Source organism: Poecilia reticulata, chromosome 16 (genome assembly GCF_904066995.2).
Source record: "Poecilia reticulata chromosome 16, P_reticulata-male-v2, whole genome shotgun sequence".
NCBI lineage: Eukaryota > Metazoa > Chordata > Actinopteri > Cyprinodontiformes > Poeciliidae > Poecilia > Poecilia reticulata.
This window is the reverse complement of record NC_088845.1, coordinates 8126249-8142084: the sequence shown is the minus strand read 5'-3', so window position 1 is coordinate 8142084 and position 15836 is coordinate 8126249. Positions and strand designations below refer to the sequence as shown.

General features: G+C 37.9%; 2 protein-coding genes across 2 annotated transcripts; both read right to left on the bottom strand.

The window, feature by feature from the left end:
• Positions 1-6942: 6942 nt before the first annotated feature.
• On the bottom strand, positions 6943-9868 carry LOC103477844 (trypsinogen-like protein 3). Its single transcript, XM_081597343.1, has 5 exons — positions 9829-9868; positions 9601-9778; positions 9074-9327; positions 7490-7623; positions 6943-7338 (listed from the first exon to the last, which is right to left on the bottom strand). Exons 1-5 carry the CDS (start codon positions 9866-9868, stop codon positions 7156-7158), a joined length of 789 nt encoding a protein of 262 aa, XP_081453469.1. The 3' UTR covers positions 6943-7155.
• Positions 9869-12249: 2381 nt separating this feature from the next.
• apoc2 (apolipoprotein C-II) lies at positions 12250-13853 on the bottom strand. The gene is made up of 4 exons (XM_008431164.2): positions 13744-13853; positions 13406-13466; positions 12805-12964; positions 12250-12710 (listed from the first exon to the last, which is right to left on the bottom strand). Exons 2-4 carry the CDS (start codon positions 13452-13454, stop codon positions 12626-12628), a joined length of 294 nt encoding a protein of 97 aa, XP_008429386.1. The 5' UTR covers positions 13455-13466; positions 13744-13853; the 3' UTR covers positions 12250-12625.
• Between the last annotated feature and the right edge of the window lie 1983 nt (positions 13854-15836).

The following is a 15836-nucleotide window of genomic DNA, read 5'->3' as shown; positions in this document are numbered from 1 at the left end:
TCTTTTGAAATTTTCTAGGGGGCGCTGTTGAGCCATTTGTTTTGCGAATTCTGCATAGACCTTAAAATACGTAAATTGTTCACAGTCTCTATGGCTCCACCAACGTTGGTGAGTTTTTGAATATGTTAAAGCCCCCAAAAAGGCAATTGATTTGTCAGAAGAAAAAAAAACATTTGAAAAACAATAGGTCTTCGCAGCGCTTAGCTGCTCGGGGCTAAATAAACAATGTCCACCTTATGTATGTACCTGTCCAGTTGAGTATTACACAGGATCCATGTATCTGTGTGCATCTAAATTTTACTTTCATTCTTTTCTACCTCTAATTTCAAAACTCAGTCCTCCAAATTTCTGCACCTACATGATAAGTATTACACAAGACCTGTGTTTGAAGAGTACTTAATATTATTTCAGTGACGTTATATAAGAAACTAAGTTTGTTGTTGGAGACCAAAGTTACCTCTGGAGGGTTGGTTGAACAGGATCCGCATACATCGACGGCGCCAGCCTGACACAATTCATCTTTGGAAATCTGAAATGTAAAGAACACTCACTAAATGTGAGTTTGTTGAAAATGTAGGAAACAGTCCTCCCTATTCCTGCACCTTACATTTTAAGTATTATGCAAGACCTGTGTTTATGTGCCCACCCCCTCTAGATAAACAAAGAATTATCTTTTTACATGATATGTGGACATCTTTTTTCTCAGAAAACCATGTTCAGCTCCATGGTGAATCTATAAAGTTGCTAACTTTTGGAAACACTGAACATCTTGAGTCTAACCTGTAAAGTCTTATAATCTTCCACCACCTCCAAGTCATAAAATAATGGCCAAACGTGTGGACACCAGACCCCATCTAGAGCAAAATTTTGCATTGTGGACTAGACAGCCCAAAATAAGTCATCCACTTATGTGGACACATTTTTTCTCAGGTTCTAGAAGGTTGATGTTTTTTTTTAGCCTTATAGATTTCTCTAGGTTTTTTTCTGTACCTTCTGTTCATTCAGGATAGCTACATCATAACAACTGCTTTGCTCTGCTGATCAATGATCACCATGTTCCGTTGGTTGGCTTTTCCCATTTTGACTTCTTGTATATGGAAGGTCCACAGGATCTTAGCTTGTTTGTTTTCTACCACCTTGTGTGGCATTTCCCATTTTAACGAGGTGTGTTCAAGGTTATATTCCCTTCAGATGTTTCTTCACACTATTCTCGGTACTTGGTTGTGGCATTCCATGTATTCTTATCATGCCACTTGCATCCTGGTGTTAGATGCTAGATTGTCTCAGGGGACTCTTTGCAAAGGATTCACCAAAGATCTTGCTTGGTGTTACAAATCTGGGCCGCTATTGCTCTGGTGCTAGGGACCTGTTTATGTGCCACCATGAATACTGCCTCTGTGCTGTGTTTCAGTCTATGACTTTATGTCCAATGGAGCATTATTTGCTCTCTGTTGTAAAATATCCTGTTGCTATGGTTATGCATCATAACAAAATAGTAAAGTATGAAAAATATTTCCAAAAATCAGTCCAAATACACAGTATCCCAAACAAGAAGGAACTTTTGTAAAAACAAAAGTTACTTTTCCTCCAGAAAGGTGGGAATGAAAGTTTAAAAAGTACAATTCTCAATGAAAGATCAGAGCTATTCCAATATGCTACAACCTTGAGCGGCACCATTTTCCATGCATCATCAGCAGCTTTTGTATTCTTATATCAGTGGACTGAATTTTTCTGTCTTATTATGCCAGCAGGGTATATCATAACTGTCAATGCATACCTGTTGATTGTCTGGACCTTGCAAAAGTATCCATAGCCTGTGAACTTTTCCATATTTTGTCACAACTGCAAATATATTTTCACAGAATTTTATGGGAAAGACAAACAGTTGTAAAGTAGAAACAAAACTATACATGATTCAATTTTTTACAAATAAAAGCTAAAAAGTGTGGCATGCAAAAGTGTTCAGCCCCCTTTCCCTGAATGCAACCAATTACCTTCAGAAGTTGCCTGATGACTTCTCATGGTAAACAAATTCAACTCCTCTATGACTGCCACAAAAATTGGCTGAGAGAATATTGGGGAACAAACAGCATCATAAAGTCCAAAGAACACACCAGACAGCTCAGGGATAAAGTTGTGGAGAAGCTTAAAGCAGGCTTAGGCCATCTCACAGAGTACTATTCCATGAATTATCTGGAAATGGAAAGAGCATAGCACAGCTGTGAACCTACCAAGAAAGGGCCATCCACCTAAACTTACAGGCTGAATAAGAAGAGCACTGATCAGAGATATAGCCAAGAGGTTCATGGTGGCTCTGGATGAAATGCAGATATATATGTTCACAGTAAAACTATTAGTCATGCACTGTAAAAATGTGGTTTTATGGAAGAGTGGCAATAGAAAAGCCATTGTATAAAGAAAACTAAAAGAAGTTCCATTTGCAGTTTGCCAGAAGTCATATTGGGATACAGCAAAAATGATAAGACCCAAATTGAACTTTTCGGCAAAAATGCAAAGCGCAATTTGTGGTGGAGAACAGACACTGCGTATCGCTCTGGACACACCTTCCCCACTGACAAACATGGTGGTGGCAGCGTCATGCTCTGAGGGTGCTTCTTTTCTTCAGGTACAGGGAAGATGGTTAGAGTTGATTGTAAGATGGATTGAGCCAAATACAGGGTAATCTTGGAAGAAAACCTGAACACTCCGGAACCTGGAGTCTGCAAAAGACTTGAGGCTGGGGCAGAGGTTCACCTTCCAGCAGGACAACGACCCTAAACATAAAGCCAGATCTACAATGGAATGGTGTAAATCAAAACATATTTATGTGTTAGAATGGCAAAGTCAAAGTCTAGACATAAACTCAGTGGAGAATCTTTGGCAAGATCTGAAAACTGCTGCCAAGTCAATTTTATTTGTATAGCACATTTCAGCTGCAAGGCAGTTCAAAGTGCTTTTCATCAAAGAAGTAAAAAGTCATAGAAATAACATACATTCACATTAAAAAAGAAAAACAAAGAAATTAAATTCAAAGTAAAATCAAAATTAAAATCATATACATACCAACTCATCCCCAGTGAGTTGGCGAAATCAACTCACACAATTCATGTGTGTATACAGCGACACGTGATTTATAAAGACACTGTAGTAATTAGCAGGACCTTCCGGAAGAAAATCAATCAGAATAAGAGCTTGTGTGAATATTCATGAGGTGCTGCTATTACACAAACCTGCCATAGGGGGCACTGTGGTGATTCACCGATTATACACAAAATCAGGTTTATGTGTATTAAACGGACATCTCGGGTTTTTTGCATTTTTGGGGTTATTGGACCAATAGAAACTTTTCTACGCTTTTACATTTTTGTCCTGTTAATTCAAAATGTCCTGCTTGTGTTGTGTGTATTCTGACAAGATGTCCTGCTAAACCACATTTACCAACGCACGCGCACACACACACACACACACACACACCGCTGCCTCTCAGTGTGCTCTCGTAGCTATTAGGCAAGTATCATTAAAGCTCTTCAGACTAATTATCTCCCCTGATGAGCCGCAGGTCTCAATGGGACAACAGGGAGAGATCCAGCATGATTGACTTGGCCTGTGCTATCCTCAGTGAGCCTAATGCAGTGAAACACACACTTACACACATGCATCAGCTTGAGCTAATGTACTGTAAGCCAGCTCAGCCTATTAATTTTCATCTGTGTGAGAAAGACCTGTCAGTTTTTTGGGGAAGTGAAAACACTTGACGTTGGTGAAAAAGTCTATCGGCTTTTGTGCACTTTTGCCTGGTTTGTGCACTTGTGTGTCACTTGTGAGCCAGGTGCCATGGGAATGCTGGGAATGTAAGCCGTCAGTGAGTGATGTTGACAGTTTGCCAAAGAAAAGGGAGCGATGAAGGGAGATGGAAGAATGGAGGAAGACGCCCTGCATTTGCTTTGCAGAAATTGTACCCATGCACCACTGATAAGCTCTGTCACAACCTAAGAAAAATATTTCCTCCTTTGGGTCATCATTCACTTTAATTCCCTCATTCATCAGTTTTTTTTTCCTCTCTACCAAGGAGGTTTGGACAAATGAGGGTGATATTTGTTTTCGCTGTAAGCCAGGCTTTTACGCCTGAGTTATGGCTGCCAAAAGACAGAGGAGGAGGTTGGGAGGACCTTTAGAAACTTAGCTACAATTTATAATTTGTTTCTTTAAGGGGAGTGTAAAGGGAACGAAAAGAGCAAAAGTTAACCATTAGTAGAGGTCAACATGTTAAGTCTAATAAGACTGAGAGATATTAGTGGAAGATTTGTCACCCAGAAACACCATCATGTGTGCAGACCTTGATTGTATTGAAGCAAGTTAAGGTTTTAAAATGCAAAAGAATCATCCATGTGTTGTTTAAATGACATCAGTATTGATGCTTTTGGTTAGTGGCCACCAACTGAAAACAGGAATCTCATTTTGGAAGTCCTTGACATTTTGACACCAGTAAGGCACAAGGTTCATGAAGATGATAACTGTTGGCCCACATTTAGATTCACTACGGAGGTCAATGTCAACTCCTGAATGGATTAATTGAATGAATGAATGGGACTTTCATGATTCCTGCAGGCTCCTTTTCAATGTTTAACTTTTAGTGACTTTTTATCTATGATCTCCATGAGTTAATTTTTAGTTGAGAAGAATGTTAAAACATCTAAAAAGTTGTGATAAAGGCTTCCATAAAGAATTAGTGGTTTTAGCTACAGGGACTTGTTACTTTCTGCCTAATCTTTTTTAGTGGATAATCTTAAGTTGTTCTTTGACATAGTGTGCTGTGGCAAAGAATGCAGATTTTCTATTTTGGCTTTTGTCACGCCTTAATGTTCCATCTCAAACACATTTTAATGGCAAGATCAATGTAAGTGAATACAGAACCTCACCAGACTGCTGGGCCTCTGAATGCACTTTGGAAGAAGAACCACAGTTGGAACCCATGTTAAGAAATGTGGAACAATTTTGTTGATCAGCACACTTATATAATAATAAAACTTTTCCAGGAGGTCAGAAAAGAAGCCAGTACAACCTCTCAGGCACTGCAACCCTCACTAACCTGAGCTAATCTTACAAGTCACAACCCCATTTTGGAAACGCAACCGAAAGGTCAGAGATAAAGTTTATCAAGGATTATTACAGTTATTAGTTAAAAAGTCCTTTCAGATTTCCAACCAGCTCTTCTTGGTTTATTGTTTAAGGAAATACTTATCTTATGATGCTAATAAAAGCTATCAATTAATAATTTATTAGCAATAGCATTCAGTTGTATATTTTAATTATGAAATGTGATATTTCAAATTGATGGGGAAAAAAGAAACACACCAATTAATACCACACTGATTTCTGAAGTGACATCCTGCCTGCTCCTCAGTTTGCTTTCTTTCTCCCTCTGAGGTGCAAAAACAGGAAGAGAGGGGGTGCGGATCAGGAGAGAAACACTGGGAGCAGATGGCAGAGTTGTCCCTCTGTTTTGAGTGATTATGGACACAGCTGTCATTCACTTTGCATGTATGTGTCTATTGGTGTGTTTGCATGTGAAACTCTGACTTACCCCGTGTGTTCCCCAGGTTCCCTTGTTTCTCGGTAATATTAGATCACAACCATGTGTTTATGGCTGTAACATTCTTTTGCAAATGGCTGGGCGTGTTTGAGAAAATCCTTAAAAATGTGGAATTTCCATCACCTGTTCACTCTTTCTCTCAGCTCGCTGTGGCTGAATCTTTAGGCGTTACCGCCCTCTAGTGGTACCTTTTATTATTGCAGCATTTTCAAGTCAATGATAACCCATTGTGGAAGTCAGAAGTGACATTTGACACACCTCATCAGATACAACAACATCCAGCAATCTATTATAAAGCCCTGTAATATCTCCTGCATAGTCGTCTTTTATTTTATCCCTTTCAGTCACTAGAAGGAGAGACTTTAAACAACTGGAGCCACTGTGGCTCAATGTGCAGAGTGGTTTTCTTGCAATTGGAAAGTTGCAGGTTTTATTCCAGCTTCTCCTTATCACATGTGTTTGTGGCCATGGGCAAGGCATCTCACCCCAAGTTGCCTTTTCCTCTTTGTGTTACTATTTAAATGCACGCTTTGTTTTTGAGTGCAAATGGATGAATGTGGCTCTAGTGTGAAATGCTTTGAATGGTCAGTATGATTTGGCAACAGCTAAATTAGTCCAGTTAATTTTTTGTTGCACTTTCTCTCAAGAATTATATATATTTTTTGGCCTCTTATGATAAAAATAACAACATTACCACCTACCTGTTGCTACAATTTCCCTGCTTTTGCTGCCAATCCCTGCAAATAACATACACATGGATGGCAGGACTCAAGCTTTCCCAGTGGAACATTGTCCAAAATAAGAGAGCTTTACAAGGGCCAGAGTGTGATATCTAGACCACTGGGTCAGAGCAGCTGTACCACTTTAAAATTGGTCCAAGGAAGAAGCAGTGGTGAACTACCAAATTAGCAGACCCACCACTATTACTCAAACTGCAGAGAAAGTTAGTTCTTCTTCTGATAAGAAGTGTCAAAATGCAGCCAAATCTGGTACAGACTGTATCAGATATGGCTGCATTTAGCCAAAGAGCTGCCAGATTTCCCATTCTGATGCTGTCCAGTTCTGGAACCACCAACAATTAATCAGAACTAAACCACAGTGAACTGAAAGAAGGTAGCCTGGTCAGATGAATCTTGTTTTCCATCACTTAAACAGGCAGATTTGACTGGGAGCATTTCTTACCTGGAGAACATGCAACACTGGAATACACTATGCAAAGAAAACAAGGCAGAGGCAGTGTCATGCTTTGGGAATTGTGGTCAATTGGTTGTCATTTGCCATATCAAGCTCAGAGTTACCTAACTTGTTGGTTTTCAGTTTGTGAGGCAAAACAAATAAAAGTCTTTGAAACCTTCATAGGAAGCAGCCAAAAGTGGTAAAAAGCAAATGAACAAAATCAAAACAACAGGAAACATTTAAGTGTATTTTATTTACAGAGAATCTCATTAAACTTCAACCAACCACATAGAAAAGAAATATCTGCAGGTGTGAGGAGCGATCTTAAAAAAAAAAAGAAACATAGTCTACTCATATTAAATGCAGATGTGCGTGCCAATGCTACGTTATGTTGTCCAGGGGAAAGCAGTGGTCTCGGGAGAATACATGCTCATCACGTCTTTAATCCAGTGGGTGTATTCACACATCTTGGTGTAAACTGTGGGGTGAGCTGGATCCTCGCAGCCGTGATTGAACCACGTCAGACCCTGCAGTTCACCGGCGCACACCATCACGTTGCTGCTACCAGTCTGAAAAAGGACACAGCATAACACTTTGCTAAAACTGAAGGTTATGTGATAGAAGACGGCTCTGGAGAGCGTGAGGTGGACGGCGTCAGAATCAGTCAGAATCAGTCAGAATCAGCCAGAATCAGCATCTCTGCTTCGTATCGATGCTCACCAGGCAGTTATCTGTGTTTGCTTGACCGGCGCAGACCATGACACCCCAGAACAGATATGAAGGGAAGGTATTCAAACAAGTCATATCATCCACCACAGGCACAGTAAGACACTTCAGGTGCTTGGAGGGGACATCTGATTTAAGGAGATGGAAGGAAAGTTGTTACTTATTTTAAACCGTTCGCTTCATTTCACACAGGTACCTTATCTTTGTTTTAAATAGTTTACAATCTGTGTTCCATTGCTTGTCAAATTGCTAGCCAATGCAGTTATTTAACAAAACAATCTTTCTGTCTACACAGGATTTAACAGATTATATGGAGCATGAAGATCTAATCCTTCAGCAAATCCTGTTTTCAGAGTCTACCTCTTTTAATTAGTTCTGATCACTGACTGGGTGCTCTGGCAGGTAATTAGAAACTGATTAAAAATGGAAATGATTAAAAAAACATTCTTTCCTCTTTGGAGACTCAAGTGACCAGAATAAAAATGAGCTTTCCATTAAAAACTTCTGTGTGTCCTCAGTTTGACTTTTAGCCAGGCTCTACCCATTCAACATTAGATATCAACAAATTGAACCAAAGCCTGAAAGAAAACCTCTGGAGAACGGATGTTCCCCCTACCTGAGAGATGATAATCCCTGAGCAGAAACTGAAGCAGGTTCTGAAAATATAAACTTATTGTTGGGCAACAAAGTAGGTACTCTGTTTTTCTGTTTTATCATGGCAGGTCTGGTGTAAGAAACTAAACACCAAATTTATGGTGTTTCCAAAACTTTGATTATCTTTCCTTTTATCTCTTCTACATAACTCTTCCCCTTAAAATACTCTTTTTATCAAGTACCAGCTGTGAAATTAATGCCTTTACATCCCAGAAAACCTATAAACTTGAATAAAAGTTAGGTCTTTAATCATCAAACACACATTTGGAAATTATTATTTTTATTCAGAAAACAATTTCTTTCCTTGTATCAACACAATAAAATTATCGACACTTTTTGTTGTCCATTCAGTTTCCTTTGTGTATCTTTTTAACTAATTGGATCATTAGGAAACAAACATTTGTGTGATGAGCTATAAAATTTATTCTTTATTACATTATTAGTTTACTGGTGGGTTTGTTTTTCTTATAATACATAATTGCAGTTTAATAATTTTTGAGTAATTTGATAAAAAATAAAAAATAAACTGCAATCTGAGAAATATGCAAAAACATTTTTCTGCTCAGACAAATCATATAAAAACAACACTGAAGCTTTTATGTCATTATAGTTTAACATATCTATAATCATTATAGATATGTAATATCTATAATGATTATTACATATCTATAATGATATCTATATCATTATAGATATGTTAAACTATAATGATTTGGTTTTTATTCACAAGTTGGAAATGTATTAGCAATTTCCAACCTTTTTATTGTTTTTATATTTGTTTGTTTGACGATTTTGTAACAAAACTTTGTAACGATGCAGGACTGAGCTTTGGTCTGCTAATAAAGTTAGTTTCTCAATGCTACACTTGATGCTGTGCTCCCTAAATGCTAAGAAAATCTGATTTTGATCTATAAATCCACTTACACTGGTTTGGATCTGTGGAGCCCCAGCCACTGATGGAGCAGATCTCCCCGGTCTTTGTGCAGCGGGTTGGCAGTGGGATTGGTTTGACATACTGGTTAAACCTGGCGGGCGCAGACAGACGCACTATGGTGAGGCTGTGGAAAGGCGAGCGGTAGGGGCTGTGTTGGATCACGTCAGAAACCAGGATGTGCTGCTCTGTGCCTTCCTGCACACTTGAGTCATGTTCCCCAAGAGAGGCAACGGTCTGATAGGATCTGCAAAGAACCAAGGAGAGGCGCATAATTTATCAAACTCTGACAGACAAAAGGACAATAAGAGAGAAACAGTATGTCTTAGTCAGACATGAGCAAGAGGTTGAATGATGGTCTACAATTAAACTGGAACCCAACTGAGATTTCCAAACAGTCAGTTTAAGCTTTTCTGGGTCTGAAACTATATCTCCCTATTTTATTTTTCACAACAAAAGCCATGCAATATTTATTTCTAAACAGTTTTTTGTTTTGTTGCTGTCATTTGCTAACACTTACATAGGTGCACACTCAAACGAAGTCACTATCCACCACTCGTCAATGAGCGCCCCGCTGCATGACACTCCTCCACCGTGCAGCCACACATGCCAGGGCCTTGAATGAGGCTGACACTCCCTCAAATCTTCCAGGGGGTATGCTCCTACAAACCACCAATGACAGCAAGAGGAAGCTATAAATATTGGTTAAAATCTTAGCATTTTGCTAAAGTACCCTGTAAAAGTTTACCTGCGAGCACCAAGGTAGCAGCCAGGAGGAGAAGATGCATTGTGTTACTCTGGGTTTCTTCCAATGGAGAGACAAAGCCTGCGACACAACCTGCTATTTATTTGTGAGAACTTTAGAGCACAGAGGGAGGAGGCGGCTACTTATTAATATTCAGCGTCATTTTCCAGTCAGTCTTGGAACCCTTGTATCTTATCAGAGTAATATCTAACACCTTTATCAAGCAACTTATTAAACAACACATCTCATTTCCTGTAAAGAGATTTGACCTTTACCCTTTACCAAAAGGGAAGACTTTGTTCTTCTGCTATAACAAGTAAAACAGGCCACCTGAAACTGTTCACACCTGAACCGGCAACATGGACAAATGTTAGCACCAGGTGTGGGTTTGCAGGTGTCCATGAGAGTATGGTTTAAAATCCATATGATAGCAAAAATATGCACTACATCTTGTGAGAGGATTGGTGAGAGGATGACAACAAAAAATGCAAAAAAAATAAATAATAAACTAGCTGACCTTGTTTCACCATTCAGTGTTAAACAAACCACTGCGGACATACAGAGGTTATGGAGACAGAAGCAGGGAATGTAAATGTGAATTAATCTGGCACATTGTGTCAAATTTAGTTTTCTATATTTATTAAATATTGTTCCTTTTTTCAGTAAAGTTAAACATAAACTTGTTTGCATTTTGGTACATTTTTCATAGTATGTGTTTATGGGATAAAGAAAGTACATCCTGCGTTTGTTTTAGAAATTACTTAGTTTTGACTTAGAAACGATGTGGTTCCCATCAGTTTGTAAAATTACTTCAATATAACTTTGAGAGTAAAAATTCCAATTTCACCTACTCATTTATATTAATCATTATGCCAAACTGAAAGACAAGTGAAAGTTTGCACCCCATTGTGCTGAAAACATACAAACAAGTCAAATATAAAGGATTTAAAGGGACAGTACCTACTTTTATCATCCCTGCTGATGCCCTCCCGATGTGGATACATATAAAGGATTTAAAGGGACAGTACCTACTTTTATCATCCCTGCTGATGCCCTCCCGATGTGGATTCTTTTGAATAATTAAAAAATGGAGATGCTCCTGCCCCATTGTGCAAGAATAAACATTAAAAAAAAAGATTTTTTTATAATTTATTTGACAGTTGCGACACAAATAGGATTAAAAAGGGAAACATTTTAATGAACTGTTAAGTATGTGTTTCAACACCTTTCAAATCTGTGTGTTCAATAATAATAATAATAATAATAATAATAATAATAATAATAATAATAATAATAATAAAAGTATGTTACATTCTTCTGTACCACATTGGGGCACAATACAACCAGGGCAAACCAACAAGGGCAAAAATAGCTATTTGCCCCATTGAGGAAATGGAGGTTTTAGCATTGTTGCCTAGCAGAAAAATGGCCCTGAGTTTAAATCCTTTCTCCAAGAGTTTGTATATTTTCAGTGCACGAGTGGGTTCTCACTGGGTGCTTCGTCTTCCTCCCAATGTCCAAAAACTAGTGTGCTTGGTTAAGTGGTCGCTTTAAGTGCCCTTAAGTGTATCTATGCAAGGTTGTCTGTTCTAGGAGATTCTGTTTCGCCCTGTGCAGCATCAGCTCTTTTAGCCAAATGTTGAACTGAAGAGAGAAACCAAGATCCCCATCCTCACTGCCCATAATGGTGCATGGAAGGATAAATTAATATGAAATACAATATATTCAATTAAAGGTAACACGGTATAAAAAAATGTGTAAACAAACAAACAAGCAAATTAACCTGAAACTTTTGGAACTGTAAAAAAATGAATTATTTTCTATTCTTTCCCAAAAGGTAGAATCCAAGGAAGATGATATTTTCATAGACAAATGGAAATATTGACATCATACTGAACTGAACCTGTCTATTGTGTTTACTAAAGTGTGAAAATTAAATTATAGATTTTTATCCAAAATACAGGAAGGCCTACAAAAAAACAAAAAACACCATACACATCTAAAACTCAATCAGTAAAACTATTTGGAGTCTAAAAACATGCATCAATAAACTTTCTGTTCTCCTATTTGCCTTCTTTGTTGTACTGTAGCTTCAGAGGCGGTTATGTCTTGCAGATGTAGGCGTTCATTAAAAATCAAAACCATCTTGCGTCAGTGATCTTCTGCACAGATGAAACAGCCTTCGTAGTCTGTTGTTGAGTCATCTGTGTTAGTTGCACTGCATTCGTATTTGACTTATCTTTTCATTCATTATTAATTGGAGCAGAAACTTGTGCTCTGATTCTGTCTGAGCCCAGAAAAGACATTTTTGTGACTGCAAATTAATCAACACAGAGATGTGGGACTTTGTGAGAGAAAAGGAGACACAAACATGCGTACAGAGTGTAAAAACATGACAGTCTGTTCCTGCAAATAAACTGCAAATGCCTTTTTTGTATAAATACTTTATTTCAAGCTATGACACAAACATTGCACTCATCGAGGGGTGGGATGGCCGATTTAAGTAAATTAAGAGGGAATACAATACATCTAGGTGGACGTGAGATTATCTGCAGGACATTGTGTGCCCCATGTGCTCACCATCCATTTCCTCTAGGCAGGTTGTGTAGTCAGGATGTCTCCAATATGTGTTGTCATCAAAAAAAGCACATTGTCCACTATTTCAGTTGTGAAGCTCCGTTTGGTGATGAGCGCCAAACGTTAAGATGTCAAATGGCATGTAGACACTTTCATGTGCAGGATCAGCAGTGCTATGCTCTTGAAAGAGTTTATTTGTTTATTTGTTATGTACTTTCTTCTCCTAGTGGTGGAAAAAATGGTAAAGCTGGTCTTGGAATATGCCGGCGTAGGTGCTCACAACTGTACTGGTTTCGGTGTAAAGATTCCTAAAGACAAAACAAACGGAAAAGGAGCAGTTTGGATTTTGGAATTCTGACCTCTGCTCAGGCTTTATCGATGAAGCTACCGACACACTCTTACTTTGCTTTCTGTTCGAGTTTCAGGTCTTTGATGCTGTCCACGTATCCGTTGACGGTGTCCACGGCGCTGTTGTAGTAGGACTTGACAGCGCCTGAGATCTTGGTCAGCGTTCCCTCTTCCTCCTCCTCCACTTGCCTTCTCAAACGAAAGCTATCGGCGCCTGCAAGGGAAGTGGTCCGAAGTGGTTTTGACTTGCAAAACAATTTTCATTAGCCTTGCTGACAAAATGTGGAAAAAGTTCCAATAATTTTCAAAGTCACATTATGCTTTTTAACCAGGTTTATTTTGGCTGAGCGACACTGTTAAAAATGCAGTGAGAATTGAAAATAATACAAAAAAAACATAAACACAATATTCCTTTTTCTTTTTGCCAAACTAAAATTTGTAGCTCGATTTTAATTTTTTTTATTTTTATTTACATTTACATTAATGCCAATAAAAATGGGAATAGTTTCTTACTTGTCAGTTCAAAGCAAAACACGGAAACACAGAAACTCAACTTAGTTTTCCAACTTGATCAGTGGATTAATATACGCTGTCTTCTTTGGCCTACTCAAGTCGTTTTCAGAAAGTGTTTTAATATGGGTAAAAATACACTTACTGACAGCAAGAAGTGCAACCAGCACAGTAACGACCAGCAGTTTATTCATGGCGCTTCGGATCTGTGGACAGAGAAACAGCAAAGACAAGCTGAAACCGTACACCTCTTTAACCACTAGGGTGAGACATTATCAAAGATTTCCCCACTCATGCTTCTGATGCTTCAATAAAACAGTAACAGTACATGCTGATTGTTCTCCATCTTCTAACTAAGAAATAAAATAGGTTCCTGTTTGAATATTCTGAAATACAAGCCAAACTCAAATAAATGCACGCTAACTGGCCTACCACAATGTCATTTTCTTTTTTCAGAAATGTGGCAAAATGTTCAGTACTCACTGTTTTCCTGTGCAGAAATGAGAAAAAGAAAACAAAGTCGGAGGCACCGCTGGCCTGAGCTGTTTATATAGGAGTGTAAATGTGTTGACTTGTCGCTCTCAGAGCCAAAGTGCACTCCACCGGGGAGATAACCCAGAACTGTTTCCTGATATGCGTTGTCCTGGTGAAGTGTGTCATTGTGTCTTCATATAAGAGGAGATTGAGATTACATGTATGTAAGAGATTGACTGTAAACGCCTCGACTAGACGATTTCAGTCAGGTGGACATAATGAGTAGCTGCGAGGATGTTTTTTTTTCTCCTGAATCTGTTCGTGTAAACTCAAATTGAAATCAGCCTCAGTCAATAATCCTTCTTATTGATTAGGTCAGGAGCTTCTGCCGCTCACACGTCCACAGGAGGGTTCATTGTTACTTGCATAACAGGAATGATGTGTTCAGTCCTATGTACTATTAAACTGGTCCTAAGTCGACAGTGTGTTTAACACGTCATCAGTCCTGAGTCAGATTGTTAGTCCCCACAACTCACACTAGAAAAAATTCCTTTTGACGAGGCCACCTTAATGTGTTTCTGATCATTTTCCTGCAGGTGACAAAAGTCTGCATGAACTAGTGCAGAGACAAGATCCTTGAGAGAATTCATGTTTCCATCAGTTATTGCAAAGGCAAAGCAGAAACTCAGCCCCTGCTGCCATCATGATTGACTGATATGTAGTTTTTTCTAAAATGCTCTGTTAGTTTTAAGGCCTGATTTAACATGATGCTCATCTTCAAAACGTTACAGGTTTGCATCAACAGTCTAGAAAATATTCTCCCAAAAGTCTCGGGGACAAAAAAAGAAGGAAGAAACCTGCTTATTGAACAAATGTTTGGTGTTTATCACGAAAAAGTATTGTACTTTTTTTTATGTTGAAATTTGACTTTTTTTTTTTAAATTAAATCCGACAACCTTTGAGTTCCATTCAAAGGACCTTAAACTAACTTATCCTTCTTTATTCAAAAATGAAAATGTCAGAGAAGCAAATACATTATATTCCCAGTTTATTATTTTTATTCACATTTTACAAATTTCTTGTATTTTAAATAAACAGTGAGAACATGTATATTTTTTTATTACAGAGAACATATTCATTGTCATTGTTTACTTTTGATTGTTTTTTTTCGTCTGCTGACCTGTGGCCATATATTGACCGTAAATATTTTGAATCTGGTTAATATGTACTAATACTAGCCATTGCTAAATTCTCAGCACAATCTTTTTTTAATCTCAGTTCATGGAATTTGCAGAACAACCATGTCTGGAAAAAATAAATATCAGAGATACCATCAAACTACCCAGCATCGTATGTGATAAGACAACAAATGTAAATAAATCTATTTTTACTTTTTAGTACAAGACCTTAACCATTTTTTTTAAAGATTTGTAAGAAGAGAAATAAAAGATTCAACATTCTTACAAAATAAGATTTTAGTAGTTTAGAAGCTGAGTCAGAATTGATGAAAAAAATGATCAGGCTGGGTCGATACTGCAAAACAAACTGTTACAGGTTGCAAATTATGGCAAAGCTCCACACAACGCATACAGTTTGTGACTAGGTTTTAAGTGCAAAGAAGAATTTGTAAAAATTAGAATTTGTGGATGTGTATAACTGGTATGGACAAGCCACAAATGAATTAAATCTTAACTTAGGGAGCCTGCATGCAAATCCGTGTGATACCATTTTTTGTTTTGTTTTTGCTAAAGAACATAACAATTAAAACCTATATCTAGTACCTTTAATTTCAGAATTATGTGCTACTTTGAGCTGGCTTATCAAATAAAATCCTAATGAAACACATTGAAGTTTGCAATATTACACCATCAGTGGCTCAGGTATTAAAACATTTCAGTTTTTGGTGCAGTCATATTTATATTTATTCAGTCATATTTAATAAATAAGAATTTGCATTCGCATTTGTCAGATAAAAATTTTTTATTTTGGAAATAAAAAGCAGTTTGTTATTTGGAGATTATTCACACAGTATGATGCTGATGTCAATACTATAATCAGGATGTGGATGAGCTAAACGTTGCCAGGGATACGCATAGGAGGAG

Bases quoted from the DNA above. Each gene is read 5' to 3' on its own strand.
- LOC103477844 (XM_081597343.1), bottom strand. From the start codon at position 9,868: ATGCATCTTCTCCTCCTGGCTGCTACCTTGGTGCTCGCAG. The intron at 9,779-9,828 runs GTAAACTTTTAC...TTTAACCAATAT, and splicing joins TGCTACCTTGGTGCTCGCAG to TTATAGCTTCCTCTTGCTGT. The intron at 7,339-7,489 runs GTGAGCATCGAT...GTCCTTTTTCAG, and splicing joins CAAACACAGATAACTGCCTG to ACTGGTAGCAGCAACGTGAT.
- apoc2 (XM_008431164.2), bottom strand. From the start codon at position 13,454: ATGAATAAACTGCTGGTCGTTACTGTGCTGGTTGCACTTCTTGCTGTC. The intron at 12,965-13,405 runs GTAAGTGTATTT...CTTCCCTTGCAG, and splicing joins GGTTGCACTTCTTGCTGTCA to GCGCCGATAGCTTTCGTTTG. The intron at 12,711-12,804 runs GTAAGAGTGTGT...TTTTGTCTTTAG, and splicing joins AAACTCGAACAGAAAGCAAA to GAATCTTTACACCGAAACCA.